General features: G+C 39.6%; 4 protein-coding genes across 6 annotated transcripts in view; 1 reads left to right on the top strand and 3 right to left on the bottom strand.

Annotated features, from left to right (window-relative positions):
* Positions 1–1337, bottom strand: part of LOC147134561 (LITAF domain-containing protein-like) — a 65049-nt gene extending 63712 nt beyond the window's left edge. The window contains exon 1 of the mRNA XM_086054805.1: positions 1268–1337. The gene's annotated coding sequence lies outside the window, so the exon portion shown is untranslated. The remainder of the gene's footprint in view (positions 1–1267) is intronic.
* Positions 1264–11859, bottom strand: dhps (deoxyhypusine synthase). Of its 2 annotated transcripts, XM_086054803.1 has the most exons (11): positions 11717–11859; positions 10557–10759; positions 10285–10434; positions 9951–10072; positions 9665–9761; positions 9479–9565; positions 8753–8858; positions 8572–8675; positions 7245–7370; positions 6360–6438; positions 1264–1351 (listed from the first exon to the last, which is right to left on the bottom strand). In XM_086054803.1, exons 2-11 carry the CDS (start codon positions 10749–10751, stop codon positions 1347–1349), a joined length of 1071 nt encoding a protein of 356 aa, XP_085910929.1. In that variant the 5' UTR covers positions 10752–10759; positions 11717–11859; the 3' UTR covers positions 1264–1346. The 2 variants fall into 2 exon arrangements, with proteins under 2 accessions (XP_085910929.1, XP_085910928.1); XM_086054802.1 differs by lacking the exon at positions 1264–1351 and having other exon boundaries at positions 5059–6438.
* An 8-nt stretch (positions 11860–11867) lies between these two features.
* Positions 11868–12922, top strand: LOC147134559 (guanine nucleotide-binding protein G(I)/G(S)/G(O) subunit gamma-7-like). 2 transcript variants are annotated; one of them, XM_086054812.1, is made up of 4 exons: positions 11868–12056; positions 12202–12282; positions 12398–12491; positions 12616–12922. In XM_086054812.1, the coding sequence occupies exons 2-4, from the start codon at positions 12263–12265 to the stop codon at positions 12739–12741; spliced, it is 240 nt and encodes a 79-aa protein (XP_085910938.1). In that variant the 5' UTR covers positions 11868–12056; positions 12202–12262; the 3' UTR covers positions 12742–12922. The 2 variants fall into 2 exon arrangements, with proteins under 2 accessions (XP_085910938.1, XP_085910937.1); XM_086054811.1 differs by having other exon boundaries at positions 11868–12282.
* Positions 12923–13698: 776 nt separating this feature from the next.
* Positions 13699–18051, bottom strand: fbxw9 (F-box and WD repeat domain containing 9). The gene is made up of 7 exons (XM_086055571.1): positions 17508–18051; positions 17012–17129; positions 15873–16866; positions 15062–15210; positions 14788–14991; positions 14500–14565; positions 13699–13921 (listed from the first exon to the last, which is right to left on the bottom strand). Exons 1-7 carry the CDS (start codon positions 17615–17617, stop codon positions 13838–13840), a joined length of 1725 nt encoding a protein of 574 aa, XP_085911697.1. The 5' UTR covers positions 17618–18051; the 3' UTR covers positions 13699–13837.
* Between the last annotated feature and the right edge of the window lie 263 nt (positions 18052–18314).

Here is an 18314-nt window from a genome sequence, read left to right as displayed (position 1 = left end):
CATGGAGACGAGGCAAGGGCAGTGGCCGATGGAAGGTAATGGTGACCGTTATGTTGTCTTGTAGATGTGGCGATGACGACGATTTCCCGTCGCGGGCCGTCTCTGTTGACCAGGGGAATTCCTGGCAGGGTGATTTTGGAGACTAAAAACTGAATCACATTGCCAGGGATTTCCAATGGCTGGCATGAGGAATGCAACGCGCTCACACACCTTTCTAATTTGCTCACTCACACAAAAGCACACCCTCTTCGGCTCCCTACCCGGCCGTGCGGTGACAGGACTTAGCACACATGTGAACAGAGTTTGCCATGTTCACAGTGGTTAAGTTCTGTCGCCACAGGGTTGCAAACTGCAGGGGTCGGAGTAAAGGTCAAGGTCACGGGTTGCCGTCACTTTACATCAGTAGAGAGCCACTGAAATTCAGGATTTTATATTAAAAGAGCAAATTGGTTTTTTTTTGTTTTTTTTAGTAACGGGCATTATTGTCGTTAATGATGAATAATGTTTGGAAAAATAATGTGCTTCTGTGCAGCAAGTGTGGTTGCGGGAGATGTTGGGCATGTGCATGGAAGTCATGCTGGTGGAAAAGAGTCCAGTTCACAGGTTTAAACGTGTTGTGTGGTTTCTAGCCAGTTCTAATGAAAATGTAGTTTTAAGTTTGATTTTACATTTTGTTCCAAACGTAATGCATAGTCTTCACTGTCAAAAATGACCTCACTGTTACTCTTTGTTTTGTTTTGAAATAAAGACCTCCCCCGTTATAACCCTGCCCCCATCTGCAGTTGACTAAATTATTCCCATTCATATGTCAACCCACCAGGTCCCGCCTCTTAAAGGCACATATCTAAGTGTTTACAATGTGTTTTGTTGTCTTTAAAGACTGTGGGAGCGATAAGATGAAAAAAAAAAAAAAAACGTTTTTTATATGGTCTATATTGTTAGATTTTCACATATAGTATTGCAGGTTAGTCTGGAACATATCCCGCCCTAATTGGGGTTTACAAGATAATATGTCTTAACTTCTAAATGATATTCAATAATGGCAAAATTCAGCATTGGTGTTGAAAAATGTGTCCCTTATATTTATGAAGTGTTTATTTTGGTACAGTACATTTTTGGAGTATGTCCCTACTGGTTGCATGTTGCTGTAAAATGCTGACATAGCTTGTTGAACAATTCGCTATACTAAATTGTCAAAAAAGAGAAAAGTCTTGTGCCTCTTCATTGCACTTGTTTGAGTGTTGTGTGTGTATGACGGATGACTCACCATTGTGTTATGACAATGTCAGGGTGATGTGCTGCACCCAGCTCATGGGAGCTGGTATAACGGCATCTGCTAATAACTGCTAATCTGTTGAAAAAGCAAAATGTCATCAGCTCCCTCATCACTTGCTAAAGGACACGTGTGAAACTTCGGGATTGCATTTTTATTTTTTGGGCCCCCTTATTATCCTTCGCCTGTGAATTTCTGCATGAACAGAATGGGCTAATTAATTTGACCTGAAAATATATGTATATTTGTTTTTTATTTGTTAGTATAGGCACCGTACTGGACCGGTCTCCTGTGCCTGCTGTGCTGATAATCAGTGTGTGACGTCGGCTGGCTCAGTTCAGCAGGAACAGGGGCCTGTAGTCTCATTTGCACTCACTTCCTTATGCCCCGTACACCTGAGATATTTGCATATGTTCGACTGAAGTGACTGTTTATGCTACAGCTTGTGTTCATTCGTGCCTGCCTGATGAAATGAAAATGGATTTGCACATTGAAATAAATCTTTTGGGGGAAGTTTGAGTGTCTGTTTGTGGTTTGTAATTACTTCAAATTCGTTCTGCACAAACTTGATTGGCCAGGAATGAGACATCAACCGCTAATAACATTTGTATTTGGCTTAAACACACACACGCATGCGCACACAAGCAGTTAGGGCACTATAGTGCATATTCCAGACCCCTTGTTAAAAAAAAAATACAATTTATAAACAGGTTAAAAGATTGGCCATTCGAAATCAATACATTTTTAGAACAAAAATCTTGCATTCCTCTATAGTATTAACTTTTTGCATTATTTCCAACACGATTGGCCATTACAAGTGACTTTCTTTGCTCTTACTATCATCTATGGGAGATCCAATGCAATATTAAAAAAAGGTTAAAATTTATGGGCATACTTTAAGGCATATAAGGACAATAACATATGCTCCTCTTCAACAGTCAAGAGAGACATCCAAATGCAAAATTCTGACGCATGTGAGTAAAAAAAAAAAAAAAAAAACAGCAGTATGGATTTTTTTTTTTTTTTGTGCTCCTGGACTCCCTCTACAGGTGTCATGTGTAATATAGATCCACAAATGCAGTGACTGGCTGTCATGTGACAAAGCATCACCAACGTTGGCAATCCAAGGGTTGCCATGGTAATGAGAGAGCCACAGCTCTTGTGTTTTTACTGTATAAAAAAACTATACAGTATAATCATGTAATAAATCATGGCATGACAGCACAACACATCGAAACAATGTCACATACAATTAAGGTAAGGCATAGCACGACAATATTCCAGAGTGGAAGGCATCTATTTATTGCTCATCATGTTCCAAATTTTGCATCAGAAAGGTGCAGGTGCGGGCAAAGACATTTGTGTACTTTGAAATCATTGAGGGGAATATTAAATTTGTATACTCAGCACTGTAGAATTGACAATGTTTTATTTACCTTATTATTTGGTAGATTAATTATAATCATCTGTAATAAACCAAATTTCAATTATTTCATTTTATTTATTTAAAACAAACCCTTTTACTTTTTTTTTGGTACCATTCATTCATTTCTGTTTACCGGTAGTTTCTACCTACTGCATTTACCGGAAAATACAACGATTTTTACATACACATTTTCACTATTATCACGAATGACAAGGCCAGTCTCGATATCAAAAGTCTGATGTGGCCTCCAGATGCAAAATATATCGACGCGACACTAAAAGTGACAGACATTAATTAGCGTAATACTTAAAAAGGGTAGTCATTGGACAACCAATCTGACTTATAACACCAGTGTCAAAAAAAACAATCACTTGGGTGTTTGTCCTTGCTGCTTTGAGTTGCTATGGCAACAATGTCACATAGGCCATCAGAGTAAAAAATAAACCCAGCTGCGTCAGGGGACTTCCTGTTTCTCAGCATGAGGTAGAGATGTTTTTTTTCCCCTCTTCATGTTTGAAAGTTTACCTTTGTGTCAGCCCCTCCCTTGACATACCCACACACCCATGCACTCACTCACCTGCCTGTCCATGTTGGCCAATGAGTTTAGCAAACTACTCGTTACCATGGTAATAACAGGTAAACACAGTGGAGATAAGCAGTCAGGATACATTGGGCTCAGCCCCACACCGACACAATTAATCCTAATCAGAAATGCACACACTTCATCATCGTCTTCCTACTCTTTGCCGCTGACCGCCATTTTGGACGGGAACAGACGTAATTGCCATTATCACTGCAGCGTTCGTGCACATCACACAGCGCTGATTGTTCCACCGTGGGGGGAAGAGGTGGGAGCAAACACTGTCTGCTCTGTGCAGACGCCACACAACATTATCATAGCGTGACTACAGCTCAGCGCTCGCGCTGAAATCAAGTCTTTGCGTTGCTGTGAGGCCTTCGCGGCCATTGAGGCCCCCTTGACCTGAATCAAATCCAGTCCCAACCTCAACTTCAAAACCACTAAATACTTTTGAAGGGGAAAACGTCCTCATGTCTGACAATCTAACATGCACACTAGGTCTCCCGTAGCTGACCTCTCAGCCTTCTCTGTAGTCCTTCCATTGCACATTAGACTGCAACCAAAGTCAAGTCAAAACAATCAGTTCTGTCACGCTGCTTGACTTCCAATTTCCAAACCCATTCCCCCACAGGAAATCATGAAAAATGAATCAATTTGTTCCAGGCTCACAAAACATTCATTAATGATACACAAAACTTTTTACTCAAAATTTTGCCTGAACTGCCACGCACGCGCACTGCACGAAAAAAAACACAAAAAAAGTAAAACTATTAACCCTTTGAAGACGCCTAACAGACCGATGTACACAGTCATCCCTCGCCATAGCGTGGTTCAGTTTTTGCGGTTTCATTCTAAGGCAGCAGATCTTTTATATCGCAAATTTCTCACTATATTGCGATCATTTTTCCACAGCACGTGCCATTAAGCGCGAGCCAGGAGGAAAGAAAGCATAAAAGACAATGTCCGAAGTTTGGGATCTTTTTACAAACAAAAATAAATAAATAAATAAAAAATAAAAGATGATGTACAATAAGTCTAACGCAACACTGAGCTGGCTTATGCAACTGCTCGTCTACGTAAAAGTCAAGATCTTTAGCTAATTTAATGTCATCGCTGTCCGGAGAAAAACACTTATCTCCAATTTTGGATTTTTTTTTTAAATTTCACATTAATGCGATGTATGTAAAGCGGAAACGCCATTCATGTAAAAATCAGAAAAAGGACAGCGACGATATACTGTAGTCTACCACTGCCTGTCGGAATGAATTGGAATCAATCCACAGGTGGTCGAGGATAGACACAGCTACCGGCGTGCTTTCAACTGCTTTAGTGAATAAACGGTAAGAAAACGATTCACCCGCTGCAGATGGCCACAACTGAGCAGTATACATGGATTCCTTGACAGTGTAGTAAGCACCTCCATTTCCTGTTCTAAGTTTACCATCACTTTCCCTACGTGATGGCATTATAAAAAGGTCAAAGACACTCACTGAGCTGATGTTTTGGATGACTTCTGAGGCTTTAATGATTGCATTGACAATCCAACAGTGCTGCACAAAAAGACACTTGATACATAAATGACCTGAATGGAAAAGCTGTTGTAGTGGGAAAGGAACACCCAATTTTTGGGAGGCATGTGTGTGTGTGTGTGTGTGTGTGTGTAGCGCTTTGGGCACAGGTTTTGGTGGAAAGTTGACTGTGTCCCAGTTCCAATTCCATTCCTCATTTCCAAAAGCAAGAGAAGGCCAATATTCAGAGTAAAGACAAGACGCTTTGAACCACGATGGGAAGAATTAAGTTTATGTTAACGTACTATGAAAGCAATCCACAATTCACTTTTTTTTTTACTTATAGTAAAACTATAAGTGTGTTTGGAAAACAACTTGAGGATATGGGAAGCGTAATTAGCCACAGGAAATATTATTGCCATAACATCAGACTGATTTATCACATTGGGAAATGACTTGACTTGATCATGGGGTTGTTTCAGCAGAGAGCAAAGAGGAAAATGAGTTCAAGACAATGTATTGTGTCTGGGCAAGTACAAATTGTAAAGTCAACAAGTGAACAGAGGTAACAACGTGTCATTTCAGTCAGTTGTGAATTCTCGCCGAAAAGGTCAGAAGACACCATTCACTAACTTTTGTTTATTTAAAACAGAAAGTTCCAAATTAGGTAATGCCCGATTACAGATATTTTTTTTTATGCAAATATAATATAATATAATATTATATAATATAGAATAGAATAGAATAGACACACACAAGTATATGTATATGCCTTACTCACAATGTTAAAATGGAAAAAAAATAAATAAAATCAGATCCACACCTACCATAATTGTAATTTTTTTTTTCTTTAGCCTATGAGCCCACCATATTCACTTGTAATTGGTTAAGTCATGTTTGTATCATCCCGGTATCAAACAAACAAATGGCTATGACAACTGAACATCGTCGCGGGTATCAATGTAAATATTTGTACTGTAGAAATAAGACTGGTACATGTTAATCTATTCAAGGGTTTTTAGACAGTGAGGTAAACGCAGTAACCTAAAGCATTGCATGCACCCCTCTTGTGGCCTTCTGAATTGCACCAATTTTCCTTACAATCGTCAAACAAAACAGTTCCTTAATTGCCTGTGTGCGTTACAATTTCACATTGCGATGTGCTGTTTTAAATCATCTTGAAAAGCGTCCACAAAGCTTATTGTTCAATTAAATTGTGAAATTCTAAAGTGAAATCAATAAATGTAGTTTTGGCCTCATGGGCCCACATGTATTCCCTGGCGTCTGCTTACACCCAACTGACGGTTTCTTTGGCTCATGCTGCAACATGCAACTGTGTTATTTCAGCCATCTGAATAAGAGTAATACAACTTGTCCTAACAAGTAAATATTGTTAGTGAAACCTAAGAGAGACCATGCGGTCCCATTTCCACATGGCAGCACTGATTGTACAGGAATGCTGCAGTGCTTTAAAAAGTTACCCAGCATGAAGTTGTTTTTTTTCCCCCCAGAAAAAAAGTGTTTAACTGTAATGAGACAAAGTGCTTCGCAGCATTCATTCGGCTTTCTTGCCTGCAGTCAGCTTGTCGGCATGGAGTGCAAAGGTCTCGGCCACAATCAGGGGAAAGACTAAAGAGGCATCGGCATATACCTGGAAACAAAAGAGGGAAAAATAAAATGAAAACTTTTTTTTCCTCCACTGGTTGCAGTCACCCTGCCATTGGCTAGCGAGAAGCGACCAGTCCAGGATGTACCCCACCTCTCACCCAAGGTCATCTGGGACAAGCTACAGAACGCACTAGTGAAGATAAGGGCGACAGAAAATGGATGAATGGATGTTACGTTACACTACAGTGCAGTCTGTTTTTCATTTTGAATGGATGTTACATTACACTACAGTGCAGTCTGCTTTTCATTTGTTTGTTTTTTGTGCAGCTTTAAGCAATGACATGTAACCTTAAACTCAGCATGCATGGAGCTGACAATGAGCAGATACTGCCACCTTCAGGGTAAACTAATTCCCATTCTGACTGGACGCAGCAAATAAAGTACTGTATGTAGCTTTGTACACTCACTGGCCACTATCAGTTACCTAAATTTGCGGCCAACCATGACCAGGAAATCGACTTGACTATTTGACTATTTGACTAATGACTATTTTAATCAAACAAACCAACTTGCAAGTGCGATAGTGGACCAAATGTGGTACCTCTTGCCAGCTAAGGACAAACAATTGAGGCTACATTTTGAGATCATTTTGTTGAATTCCAAATGATACGACTTTTGACTTTATGCGTTCAAGTATACTGTATACATGGATTGTATGATGAGTATAAGTAAAAACATATTATACACTTGAAAACAGAATTTGGAAATATACATACTGGAGTATAGTTGATCAGGGTGACAACAGTAGTCTTCTTATCGGCAGAATATTCTAAAAATAAACATTGATACCTTGACAGGTTTGGCATCAGTTCTGATCTTGCCCCAGGACACGGCTTCGTCGGGTCTGGCACCAGAGTCGGAGCCGTCAAATTCTTGGCCGGTGTTCACATACACACAGTAATCTGCACCATTTCTCTGTAAAGACAGTATGTAAAAACAGGCTTGAGCATTAAAGCGGAAGTCCACCCAAACATATTTTTTTCCAGAATATGTTCTATGCAATCGCACTAGTTGAAACAGGGCATTCTGATAAATATTACGTTTGTGGAATAAGTGTTAATCCACTCGTTTTTAGCCATCACTCGGCTCAGATTGAGAACACAGGTCAGCTGTGATTTGTCGTTGTGAGCACTTGTGATGTCATTTTCAGTCGACAGAAGACAAGATGGCCGGCCCCAGAGATGGCTAAAATCGAGTGCATTTTGCTGCTTAACTCATTTTCCACAAACGCATAAATTAATCAGAATGCCATGTTTCAACTAGTGGGCCTGCTGGGAATACATTATTGAAAAAAATATGTTTGGGTTGACTTCCGCTTTAATTACAGTCATGTGTGACAATTACTTGCCACTCATCAGTATCTATGATCTTCCTACGGACGTAATTTTAGATCGGATGATGCATTCTTACATTCAATAATATATCCAAGCCTTCATTTATTGCCAATAAATGAGGAACTCGAGAGCCGGTTAAGGGGTGGGCTATAACCACAAACCGATGGTTTACCAATAGGCCACTTGTTACCAAGACACAGCAGGCTTTTATAAACACATAAAGAGGAAGTTCATCAACATGGTCCACTGAATTCTGAACCAAATGTGCAGCGGACCATCAACTTGTGACTCATTTCCCCTTTTTGCATCGTCACTTTAGTTGCATATAATTTATGATTAATATGATTCAATAAAAATAATGTGATGAATCTATCGCAAGGTGGTGTTGTTTTTATGTTATTGCAAATGCATTGAACAGGAATTAAACTGAATTCAATGAGATCCTATATGAGCAGGATCAGAAATTCTACTACTAATAGTAGTACCGTTTATACCAGGGGGTGTTTCTACTTTTTTAAGTGTACCTAATATTGTGACCAGTGAGTGTCAAACCACCCAAAACATATATATGGTAAAAAAAATAAAAATAAATAAATAAAAATAAAAGAACAATTCAGTATTCTGTAGTATACTTAACTCATTCACTGACATTGATGAATTTACATCTCTTTTCACACTCCATCCATTCAATCCCTGGAATTTATTCATATTTTTTTCTAACGTTAGGTCTGAAAATGTCTGGCAGTGAATGAGTTAAGAGAGGGGAAGAACAGATGAGTTACCATGAGGTTGGCGTTGGCTACATGATGCTTGACCAGCCCGCCTCCCAGGATGATCATTCCACTCTTTTTGGCATGCACAGCCTGGCTGTTCAACCTACGTATATCTATAAAGAACAGACTCGCATTCAGGATATTGTCAAAAAATGATAATGGCATAAACAAGGAAATTTTGCTCTTTTACCTTCCACAATATCCAGTATAAGGCCTGGGTTCTTATATGAGTGGAAGTAAAGCATGTCGCCAAGAGAGCCGTCTGTCAACGCAGGACTGAATACTGGAATGTTATTCTGAAAAAAAAAATGTTGTTAATTAAAAACAGTAAATGGGCATGCATTAGTAATGCCCACACTGCACATTATTATGTATGCAGGCAACGGAAAATGCTTTTACAAAGGTAAGAATGCTCAATCTTGATTAAGATAGTCAGAGGTATTTATTATTCATCCGCACAGTAGTGTGCCGCAAGAAATCATCAAGTGTGCAACATTTCAGAAATTTTCAGTTTCACTTAATTGGTTTGAAAACGGTTATTTATTTACTACAAATAAGGAAGCATAGTTCTTCCATCCATGCCAGCGACGTGTAATGACAGGCAGAATAATGAAATGCTCTTCACTAGATGGTTAGGTCAAATTAACCTGTGTGCCCATCTGTTGTCCTTCATACAACAGAATATCGTTTCAACTATACAGAGCCAGACTTTACAGTAAGTACATTTGTCAATAAATTCACTCAGAATTTAATATTCATAATTATATCAGTATGCAATATACACTTTTTATGACGTTTTTCTTTAGTAGTGTGCCATAACATTTTTGTACTGTGAAATATGTGCCTTGGCTCAATAACACGACTGTAGCTGTTCTTAAGTCAATGCACTTTATGAAGAATACAACATCAGACTCACCTTGTATGCCCAGTAGTAGACAGAGTCAGTATTATTGATCTCTTTGCCAAGACGGTGGATCATTTTGGAAGGAGTCCAGCAGGTACCCTAAGTTTTAAATTGATGACCAAACAAACACAAAAAGCTAAATGAATGAGTAAGTACGATACATTAAGTAAGTAAATTGGGTGGCTCTATTCGACTTGCCTCTGTATTCTGCTCCAACAACATCTGGTCCAAGATGGGTATGAGCCAGTCTTCAAACTTGCAGTAGTTATCATTGGGCACGAGTAGGTTCCCAATCCTTGGACCAGAAAACGTAGAGTGAGGGGGAAAATAAGGGTCGTTAAAGAGCATGAAAGAGACTTATTGTAGATATATTACATTAAAGCGGCACCTTCAAAAAATTGCAGCCTGTAACCCGAATTTGTACGGAAGTCAGAACACGCACGGGCCTACTGTAATGCATAATTATATTTCAGACTTCACCGACCTGTTGATTCCTCTCAGACGAAGCTCCTTGCCAGGTAGGCTGAAGTCACCGAGGTATGTGTTAGCCAGACACTTGATCAAGTCCTCCTCTATGCCTCCTGCTGTGGTCACAACCACATCCACCTACACAAAAGTTAACAAAACACACAAGGGGCATCTATGACATTTTTTATTTCAATTATTTCCTGTGGGAAATACAATAAATCAAACAAATTGTCTCCCAAAATTGTGTTTGTTGTGTTCCGTCTCATACATGTTAAAAGTAAAAAAAAGACAAGAGCAAATGAACTACGGCATGAACATTATCTATCGCATGTGAGTGACAGCAAACGTACCATTTTGTGTTCTACCAAATATCGGATGCTCTCCCTGACTCCAGAACTGATTAGGTTTGAAGTGTATCCCAGGAAGATGGTGCAGCCTGGAGGGGATGGCGTGTCACCAGACTCATTTTCTGCTTCAACTGTCTCAAGACGCTTTTCAATCTAGGAACAAAGACATACATGTTTCATAGAAATTGTAAAACTACACACACACACACACACACGCACGCACACGCACACGCACACGCACACGCACACGCACAAGTATATCTGCGACCTCTCACCATGTGGTTGATTTCCTGGATGGCCAAGCCTAGGCTACTGGCCTGGAAGCCTGTGGTTAAGTAGGACTTGAGTACTGCCTTGAGATCCACCCCCTGGTTGAAGTCGTAACCTCTGATTTTCGGTAAGTCCTCGGGTAGGTCGCTGCTGGTTTTAAGTACAGCCTCAAGAGCAACAGAAGGGACCTTTTCTGCCATGTCTTTGCCTGATCCAGAAAAGTGGGAGGAAGATAGTGAGATGCGGCATCTGAACTAGAAATGGTTTTCGTGATATGCTTGCAATGAGTGGCTACGATATTTAAACTTCAATTTCTCATCATTGTTTTCATTACCAAATGGTTGGAAGTACATTTTTCTTTTACTCCCCATTTTTGAAATCAGTTGCACTTTCTACTCTTTACTTTATCGAAATGTTTTTTTTTCAACCAAATCAACCACAGTTGAGATCTAAACTGGCTGAGATTCTGATGACTCATCTAATTCAGAGGCACGATATTAGCGATCCGTTTCCTTATTTAAGAGAATTGTTTTATACTGATGTACCCATGAATAATTCAAGACGAATGAGTTGTCGTATGGTAGATAAAAACTACAAGCTTCTGGCGTTCAAAAATACTCAGTCAAATCTGAAAAAACACATACTGTTGTATTTTTTTCAGTCTATAATTCAATAATTTTCCTTTATTTTTTTTTTTTTAATCACATCGTTAGCAAAACTGGGAAATTGAAACATCTTTTGATGGCATATTGTTTTGTTTTGAAGATGTGCAAAGTTAGCAAAACGTATATTGTACATAAATGACGGTTTTAAAAAAATCAATCAATAGTAATAATAACAATAATAATGATAATAATAATAATACATGGGTTTTTGGGGGGTGGTAATTAGAGACTGTCAGTTGTTTTTATTTTCACTTTAGTAAATGAGTTGAATCAGTGCTTCTACATTGACCATGGTATTTTATTACACATTGCCACATCTGGTATTATGTTAACACTAAATGTAATATTTTCTTGCCCTAGCATGTTGTCTACGGTGTAATATTTTCTTGCCATGCTTTAGCATGATGTCTACAGTTTGGCTAACACAAGCTAACGACTATGCTATGCAAAAACGACAGCAATAAGAATGAGAATGAAAAACGGATAAACAATTCACACACCTTAAAGCGGCGCTGGGAACACGGTGCCTAGTAAGTAAGCGACAGTCACAAATAATATGTATGTAATCCGGTTTTGTTGCAAAGTTAGCTTTTAAAAACAGCGTACGCATGCGGAAGCATTGACTACCCTACGGGATGTGGAGAAGGACAAATGTAGTCTAGCTGCTGCTGCTTCGTTGAAATTTTTTTGTTTGTCATACAAATAACTAGCTCACCACAGAGTATCATTTCAAAAAGAAATATGTGCTGTATTGATGTTCTGGCATCGTTAATACTATTTGTAAATCAACAATTTGGACTTGCTTAATATTCAATCATTGTATTACTAATTGACAGGCTTGTATGTACTCATCATCCATTTTTTACAGTGCTTGTCCATTTTTCTGATGATATCTTGAAAAAGGCATTATCAAAATATAGGTTGTTTAACCCTTTATATATACTGTATTCTAAAAAAATGGGTGTGATCTTTGCGCCCTTTGCAGGATGCCCTTTAGAAAAATGTTCAAAGGGCCTCTGAAGTCTCCCACACAACAGTGAATAAAAATGCAGAGCAGGTCAAAAGGGTAAGTTGAAAGCTTTTCTCTGTACTCTCAAGCAGAACCGATCACTGGTCAGTCCTGTTTTTCCTCTAAAGGACATCAAATCTGTTTTGTCTTTTTTTTTTTTTTTTTAAACAAGTCGTCCCGTGGAAATGAGCTGCAGTAACAGTCTCGCTCAAGTGCAAAAAGTGGTGGAGCAGCTTCGGCTGGAGGCAAGCATGGAGCGGATGAAGGTATGTGTGGTTGTTTATGAACGATTCTGTCATACTTTGACTGTCATACTCATACTAGCAGGTTGAAAGTCTACCATTTAACACTAAACCTCCCCTTGCAAATACCTGTACACCTCCATCCTAGACCTCCCTCACAGCAGTAGACCTGGTCCAGTATTGCCAGGACCACAGGCGCAGTGACCCTCTACTCACCGGCATCGTTGCCTCCTCCAACCCATTCAAAGATAAGAAGTCCTGCGTGCTGCTTTAAGACTCCTAATTAGAGATGCCAGACTCAGCAGGAGAATCAGCTGTCATTTGACATTAACTTCCCATCCAAAATTTGTAACATACTTGTGCAGCATGATCAACATAATTTAATTTGAATGCTCTGTAAGTAAAACACTTCTGAAAATACTGTTATATTACTTTGTGAGCCAATAAATTGTTTTGTTTTAAATCAATATGCCACAGGGTTCTTTATTTTGAACAAGTCGGTGAGTTTGATTTTTGTTGCCACAGTTTGACACGTGTACTAAGTAAAGGCAAATTTGAAGATAAAAAATAGTCGCGTAGCAGACTTAAAGTGGGAGTCAACCCAAACATATTTTTTTCAAGAATATGTTCCCAGCAGGCCCACTAGTTGAAACACGGCATTCTGATTATTTTGGAATATAAGTTAAGCAGCAAAATACACTTGTTTTTAGCCTTCTCTGGGGGTGGCCATCTTGTCTTCTGTAGACTGAAAATGACATCGCAACTGCTCACAACGAGCCAACCGCAGCTGACCTGTTTTCTGAATCCGAGCCGTGAATATAAATAAGTTCCTGGGATTGAATGGGTGGACTGTGAAATAAATTTGTCTTTGACAGAAAATGAGTTAATAATTCAATTAAACCAAAATGCACGTAAGTTAAATAAAAAATGCATCTTGAGATAAATGTTTGAAAAACAGTTCTAAAAGATGATATGAAAACGAATTGTACTTCAAAGTTGAACACAACTGAATTAACAAATGTACAGTACCAGGTTAAGAAAAAAATGGATCCAGTGTGTTATAAAGCACCTGTTTTCCACATACCACGACAGGGGAGCCCTTGTGCCACTAGTGGTCCTCGTACTACACTTGAACAACCACATTAAGTATCTTAGAAAATTATTTGTTGTCCATTTCGTAAGGTGAAACACATATCATATACCGGTACTTGTAGATTCACTACACACAGAGTCAAATACTCAATGATTTTATTTTTCATAACTGTGATAATTATAACTTATACTTATCATTTTTAAAATGCTGAATACATCTTATATTCACAACTTAACAGTGCAATATTGTGAGATATTGATATTGTCCACATCCAATTTCAAGTCTCACTCTTTCTTGGTCTCCAGATTTCCACACACATATCCCCCGAGGTGGCAGCCAGGACTCCAGCCTCCACGCTCAGCTGGCGGAAGGGAGTGAAGAAACAAGGGAAACATTATTATATGGTTACATTTACCAAATGTCATAAAAGAAACATGCTATTATTATTATGATTATACATTTCAGAGGGACCCTTGAAGTCAAACTCCCAAAAGGTGGTCTACTTGGGATTTTGACCAGAGACCTCAGCTCAGTAAGCAACTGAAGGATTTGTCTTAAGTTTATTTGTGGGGGAAGGGGGTGGTGGTTTAACAATGCCACAAAAAAGGATACTATTGATGGCAAAGACGAACCCTTTGACCACAACCACATAACAGCAAATCAAAGTGATTGTGACATAAGAAAGGTCATACTGTTCAATACACGATTTACAATAATACCCTTGTAATAATAACATACGAGCTGATGTTAGCATCGTGGCTAACGACTAGCTAAACCATGGCACCTCCGTCCATTATGTGTTCGAAATTTTCAAAGGGTGAGTAGTGTTAATTTATTTTAGTTTTATTATACTCTGGTTAACTATACATTTGTATTACAGGTAGGAATTTTCAAAAATTAAAAAAAATAAAAAAATCATCTGCACTGTGATTAACTCACCCCAGAGACTACATCTTGGTGACGCAAAGTGCATAGTGTCTTTGGAGGCCCACAAGGGATGTGCACCTGGGGAAGTGGGAGAAGTTAAATTGGTAAAATCACTGTTAAGTGAATTCAGAGATTTGTTTTGAATATAATTGACATAATTGACGTGTGCAAAGACTGAGAACTACTTCATGCTTGAATCTTCGCAGTGGTTTCAAATTTAGAAGACATTTATGTTCACTTGACAGGGACCCTAAAGCACAAAAATATGCTAGCTCCATGTGCTGGGTAATAAGGCATCACCTTGACGGTAAAATCAGAGGAGCAAGTATAGAGCGTTCCAGGTGACTTGTGAATGCCAGTGACCATAGCTGTGTGCCCCACATCGAACTGCGACAGGTGGTTTAAGACCCCCTGCTGCATGGAAAAACAGCGGAGCATGCCCTTGATGTCACCTCCCCAAATCTCGCGGTCACTGTAGCTCATCGAACGCAGGTAAGATCGCAGCTGCAAATAGAAGAGGCAATTGGAGTTTTTTATCACAGGATTATGATTTCTATTGTGTGTTTACACTCACCCGAACTTTATACAAACTTTTGTCTGCCCTGCGATCGTGGACAACCACAGTGTTGTCTTTACTCGCAGAGATGATGTACTTGTCGTCTGCTGCCAGACACAGGACAGAATTGCTATGGTGTCTGAGGGTCTTTACCAGGGGGACAGCAGCTTTGGGTCAAATAAAAAGAATAACTTGCAGAATTTGCAGATACAAGCACAATAAACACCGAGCAACAACAGCACTACATACACCTGCACAATCTAAAGAGATTCAGTACAAGAGTTGTATGAAACATTCCGAGGGGCTCTCAGTAAAATCTCCATCAAGGACAAACTATCCTAAAACTGTGCTTTGAACTACTCACAAGTAAGTGATATTCAGCTGTCGAGTCAAATTTCAGAGTTAACCAAAAATGTATTACCAATCGATCCCCCATTATTTGCGGGGACAGTGAAAATCAGTGTATAATAGATGGTCATTACAAATACATTTCTAAAAAAGCCTTTTAAAAAATATTGAGGGGAAGTGCGTATGTAAGGATCTACTGTATACTGTGTACTTTTCATGTTCAACTATTTAGCGTTTCAATACTTTTTTATTTTGCACACCACAAATATGCCAGATATAAAAAAAATATCAAGTACTAAAACTAATACAAACTAAAACAAAACGTTAAAAAAAAACCACAAAAAAAAACCTAACAAATCCACCCTAAAACTAATTCAAAGTACTGTGCTATTTAAAAAAAAAATAAAAATAAAAATAAAAACTCATTATAATGAAATATAAAAAACTATTAAAACCCTGTAGCACAGTCAAGGCGTCTCACCTCGAGGGTCATACATTTGGACGTTCTCATTGAATGTACCAGCCAGCAACACATCAGGCAGACATGACAAGCAGATGACGGCAGCTTCGGTCCTGATCACCCCCCTCTCCGCCCCACAGGCCTGGAGGTCCCACAACCTCACTGTTCTGTCGAAGCCCCCCGAAGCCAAAAGGGGTCCCTGAGATGCTAAACACCACACCCAGCCCTGATGGGTGTTGAAGTGGCCCTGGCCTACCAACGTGTGCATCAACATATTGCTAGAGTCTGCCTGCAGATTCCAAAGTTTAACATCCCGATCTCTGGAGCCTGTGGCGCAAACGGCCCCATCGCCCCCCACCAAGAGGACGGAGTTGACCTCGGCAATGTGGCCTGAAAGGAGGGTGATGCATTCTAATGCTGGGGGTGGACACAGACTACTGGGCGGTTGATGCTCTTTCTCTACCCTACCCTGAAAGCCAAGGTGAGCCAAATCCTGTTGATGATCAAGATCATGGTCTTGGCCCTCAAATACAACTGGGTGATCCCCATCTTCCTCCATCACTTGTTCTGGATTACCTTCTAATATCTCCTCCAACATTTCCCTCAATTGCACCAGTTGGTTCTCGTCTACGACGGGGTGTGGTTCACCCCCCATTTCTTCAAATACCACCCCATCCTCAACATCATGTGCTCCCTCCTGTACTGCCACTTGCTCTGGCTCCATTACACCTGCTCTATTGTCCGCTTGCCCTTCTGCCACTGGTTCTTCATTTTGCAAGTCCCTTCGTTGCTGCTCCACTCCTTCCAAGTCCGCATCAGTTTGGTGCCCCGTGGTCACAACCTGTGCTACGTTGGTCCAGCAGGTAATCAGTTTCTCTATCTCCAAGCAAGCAATAGGCCAGTCAAAGTCTTCCCTTGGCCCTACTGGAAAGCTAGCTTTTGACCCGATGAGTCTGCGTGCCCGCAACTGCCAGGCGGCACTGTCCTTGCCGACATTGCGCAAAGCATAACAGACCTGAAATGAGAAAATGGATAGGGATTGCGCCATCATTTTGGACTACAGAATGCCATAACAGCTATTATCAACTGGATCTTTCATTTGCTCAATTCATTTTAATCGTAAAGTGAATAAGGAGTTGACTCGCGTCTTTATGACTCACCTTTGGCAGCACAGAGATGACACAGTGAGCAGGAAGATGTGAGGCAATGTGGGTTACCATCTCCCAAGGCAATGACAACAATCCACTCGCCTCAGGAGAAAGGGTAGTATCAGAATGACTGTAGGGAATTTATCAAAAAAATAAGTTCTTTTTTTACAAATAATGTATTTTGTTCATCTATTCCAGCGATGTCTACTGATAGGTAGAATAATTACATTATGCCTCTATTAAATGGCAGTAGGTAAAAAATAAACTTGTGTCCACCTGTTGCCATGCAGATCAACTATACAGACCCACATTTCACACTAGTGAATTCCTAAGTGACATCTGAGGATCATTATTTAAGAATATTCAAACATTTTCATGTGGTACTTTTGTTTTGATGATTATGATGTGTTTTTCGAACGTAAAATAAGTGTCTTTGTTCAATAAAGGTTGGGAAACACACTGCATTTACTTATTTTGACAGGATTATAATCGCTGGTTGTGGTCTTACCTTTGCATCTCCGCACTCGAGACTTCACTGTTCACAAACTCGTGAGATGGTCCACTTTGTCCCCCATCTTTACCGGTTGCAGCCCCTTTGTTCATCCTTACGTCATTCATAGCGAAGCAGCATTAATACATGTCCACCAAAGCGACACTCTTCACCTCTTTTGGTGATTGCATTATTTGCCCGGCAGTACTAGCTTACACAGATCAGCAACACAAGTGACTTAAGCATAAAACCAAAAAGGCAATTCTTAGTTTCGCTAAAATAAAATATGCATTTTTAAAAAATACACCCTGTAACTTACATCTGATAAGTTTACCAACTAAAACGCATACATGTCAAATGGCTACTGCCCAAATAAACAACAAACAATAACGATGTCACCACGCAAAAATATACAGTACGCAATTAATTGGTGGTCATTTATGACATGATACAAAAAATGCAAATCATCCGATCTATACGCACAAACACCGTACTGCACCAACAGTAATCGTCCGTTTTGTAGGTGTCGGCGAACTACAAATTCAAAACTGCACTTCCGGCGGCAGCAATTGACGTCATCAACGCGCACAATGAAAAGGCTGTTTTTGAATCAAGTCGGATATTTTTTTTCTGCTAACCCGCACATTACCGAAAACATTTTTCAATTTCAAACATTACTTCGTACCTTAATTTTCATTCATCTAAATTGACTAAAGGTTTTCCTGTTTAGTGTTGGGAAGTACTTAACCAGTGGAAGACGGTGTCACCTAGTCTGGCGTAATCAATGGTTCAGCCTCGAGCCTGGATTTCCAGGCTAGGCGTCGC

This window comes from Filicampus tigris, chromosome 16 (genome assembly GCF_054856515.1).
Source record: "Filicampus tigris isolate MCC_2025a chromosome 16, RoL_Ftig_1.0, whole genome shotgun sequence".
NCBI classification, from domain to species: domain Eukaryota; kingdom Metazoa; phylum Chordata; class Actinopteri; order Syngnathiformes; family Syngnathidae; genus Filicampus; species Filicampus tigris.
The sequence above is the reverse complement of the archived record's forward strand: the minus strand, read 5'-3'. Positions and strand labels throughout refer to the sequence as shown.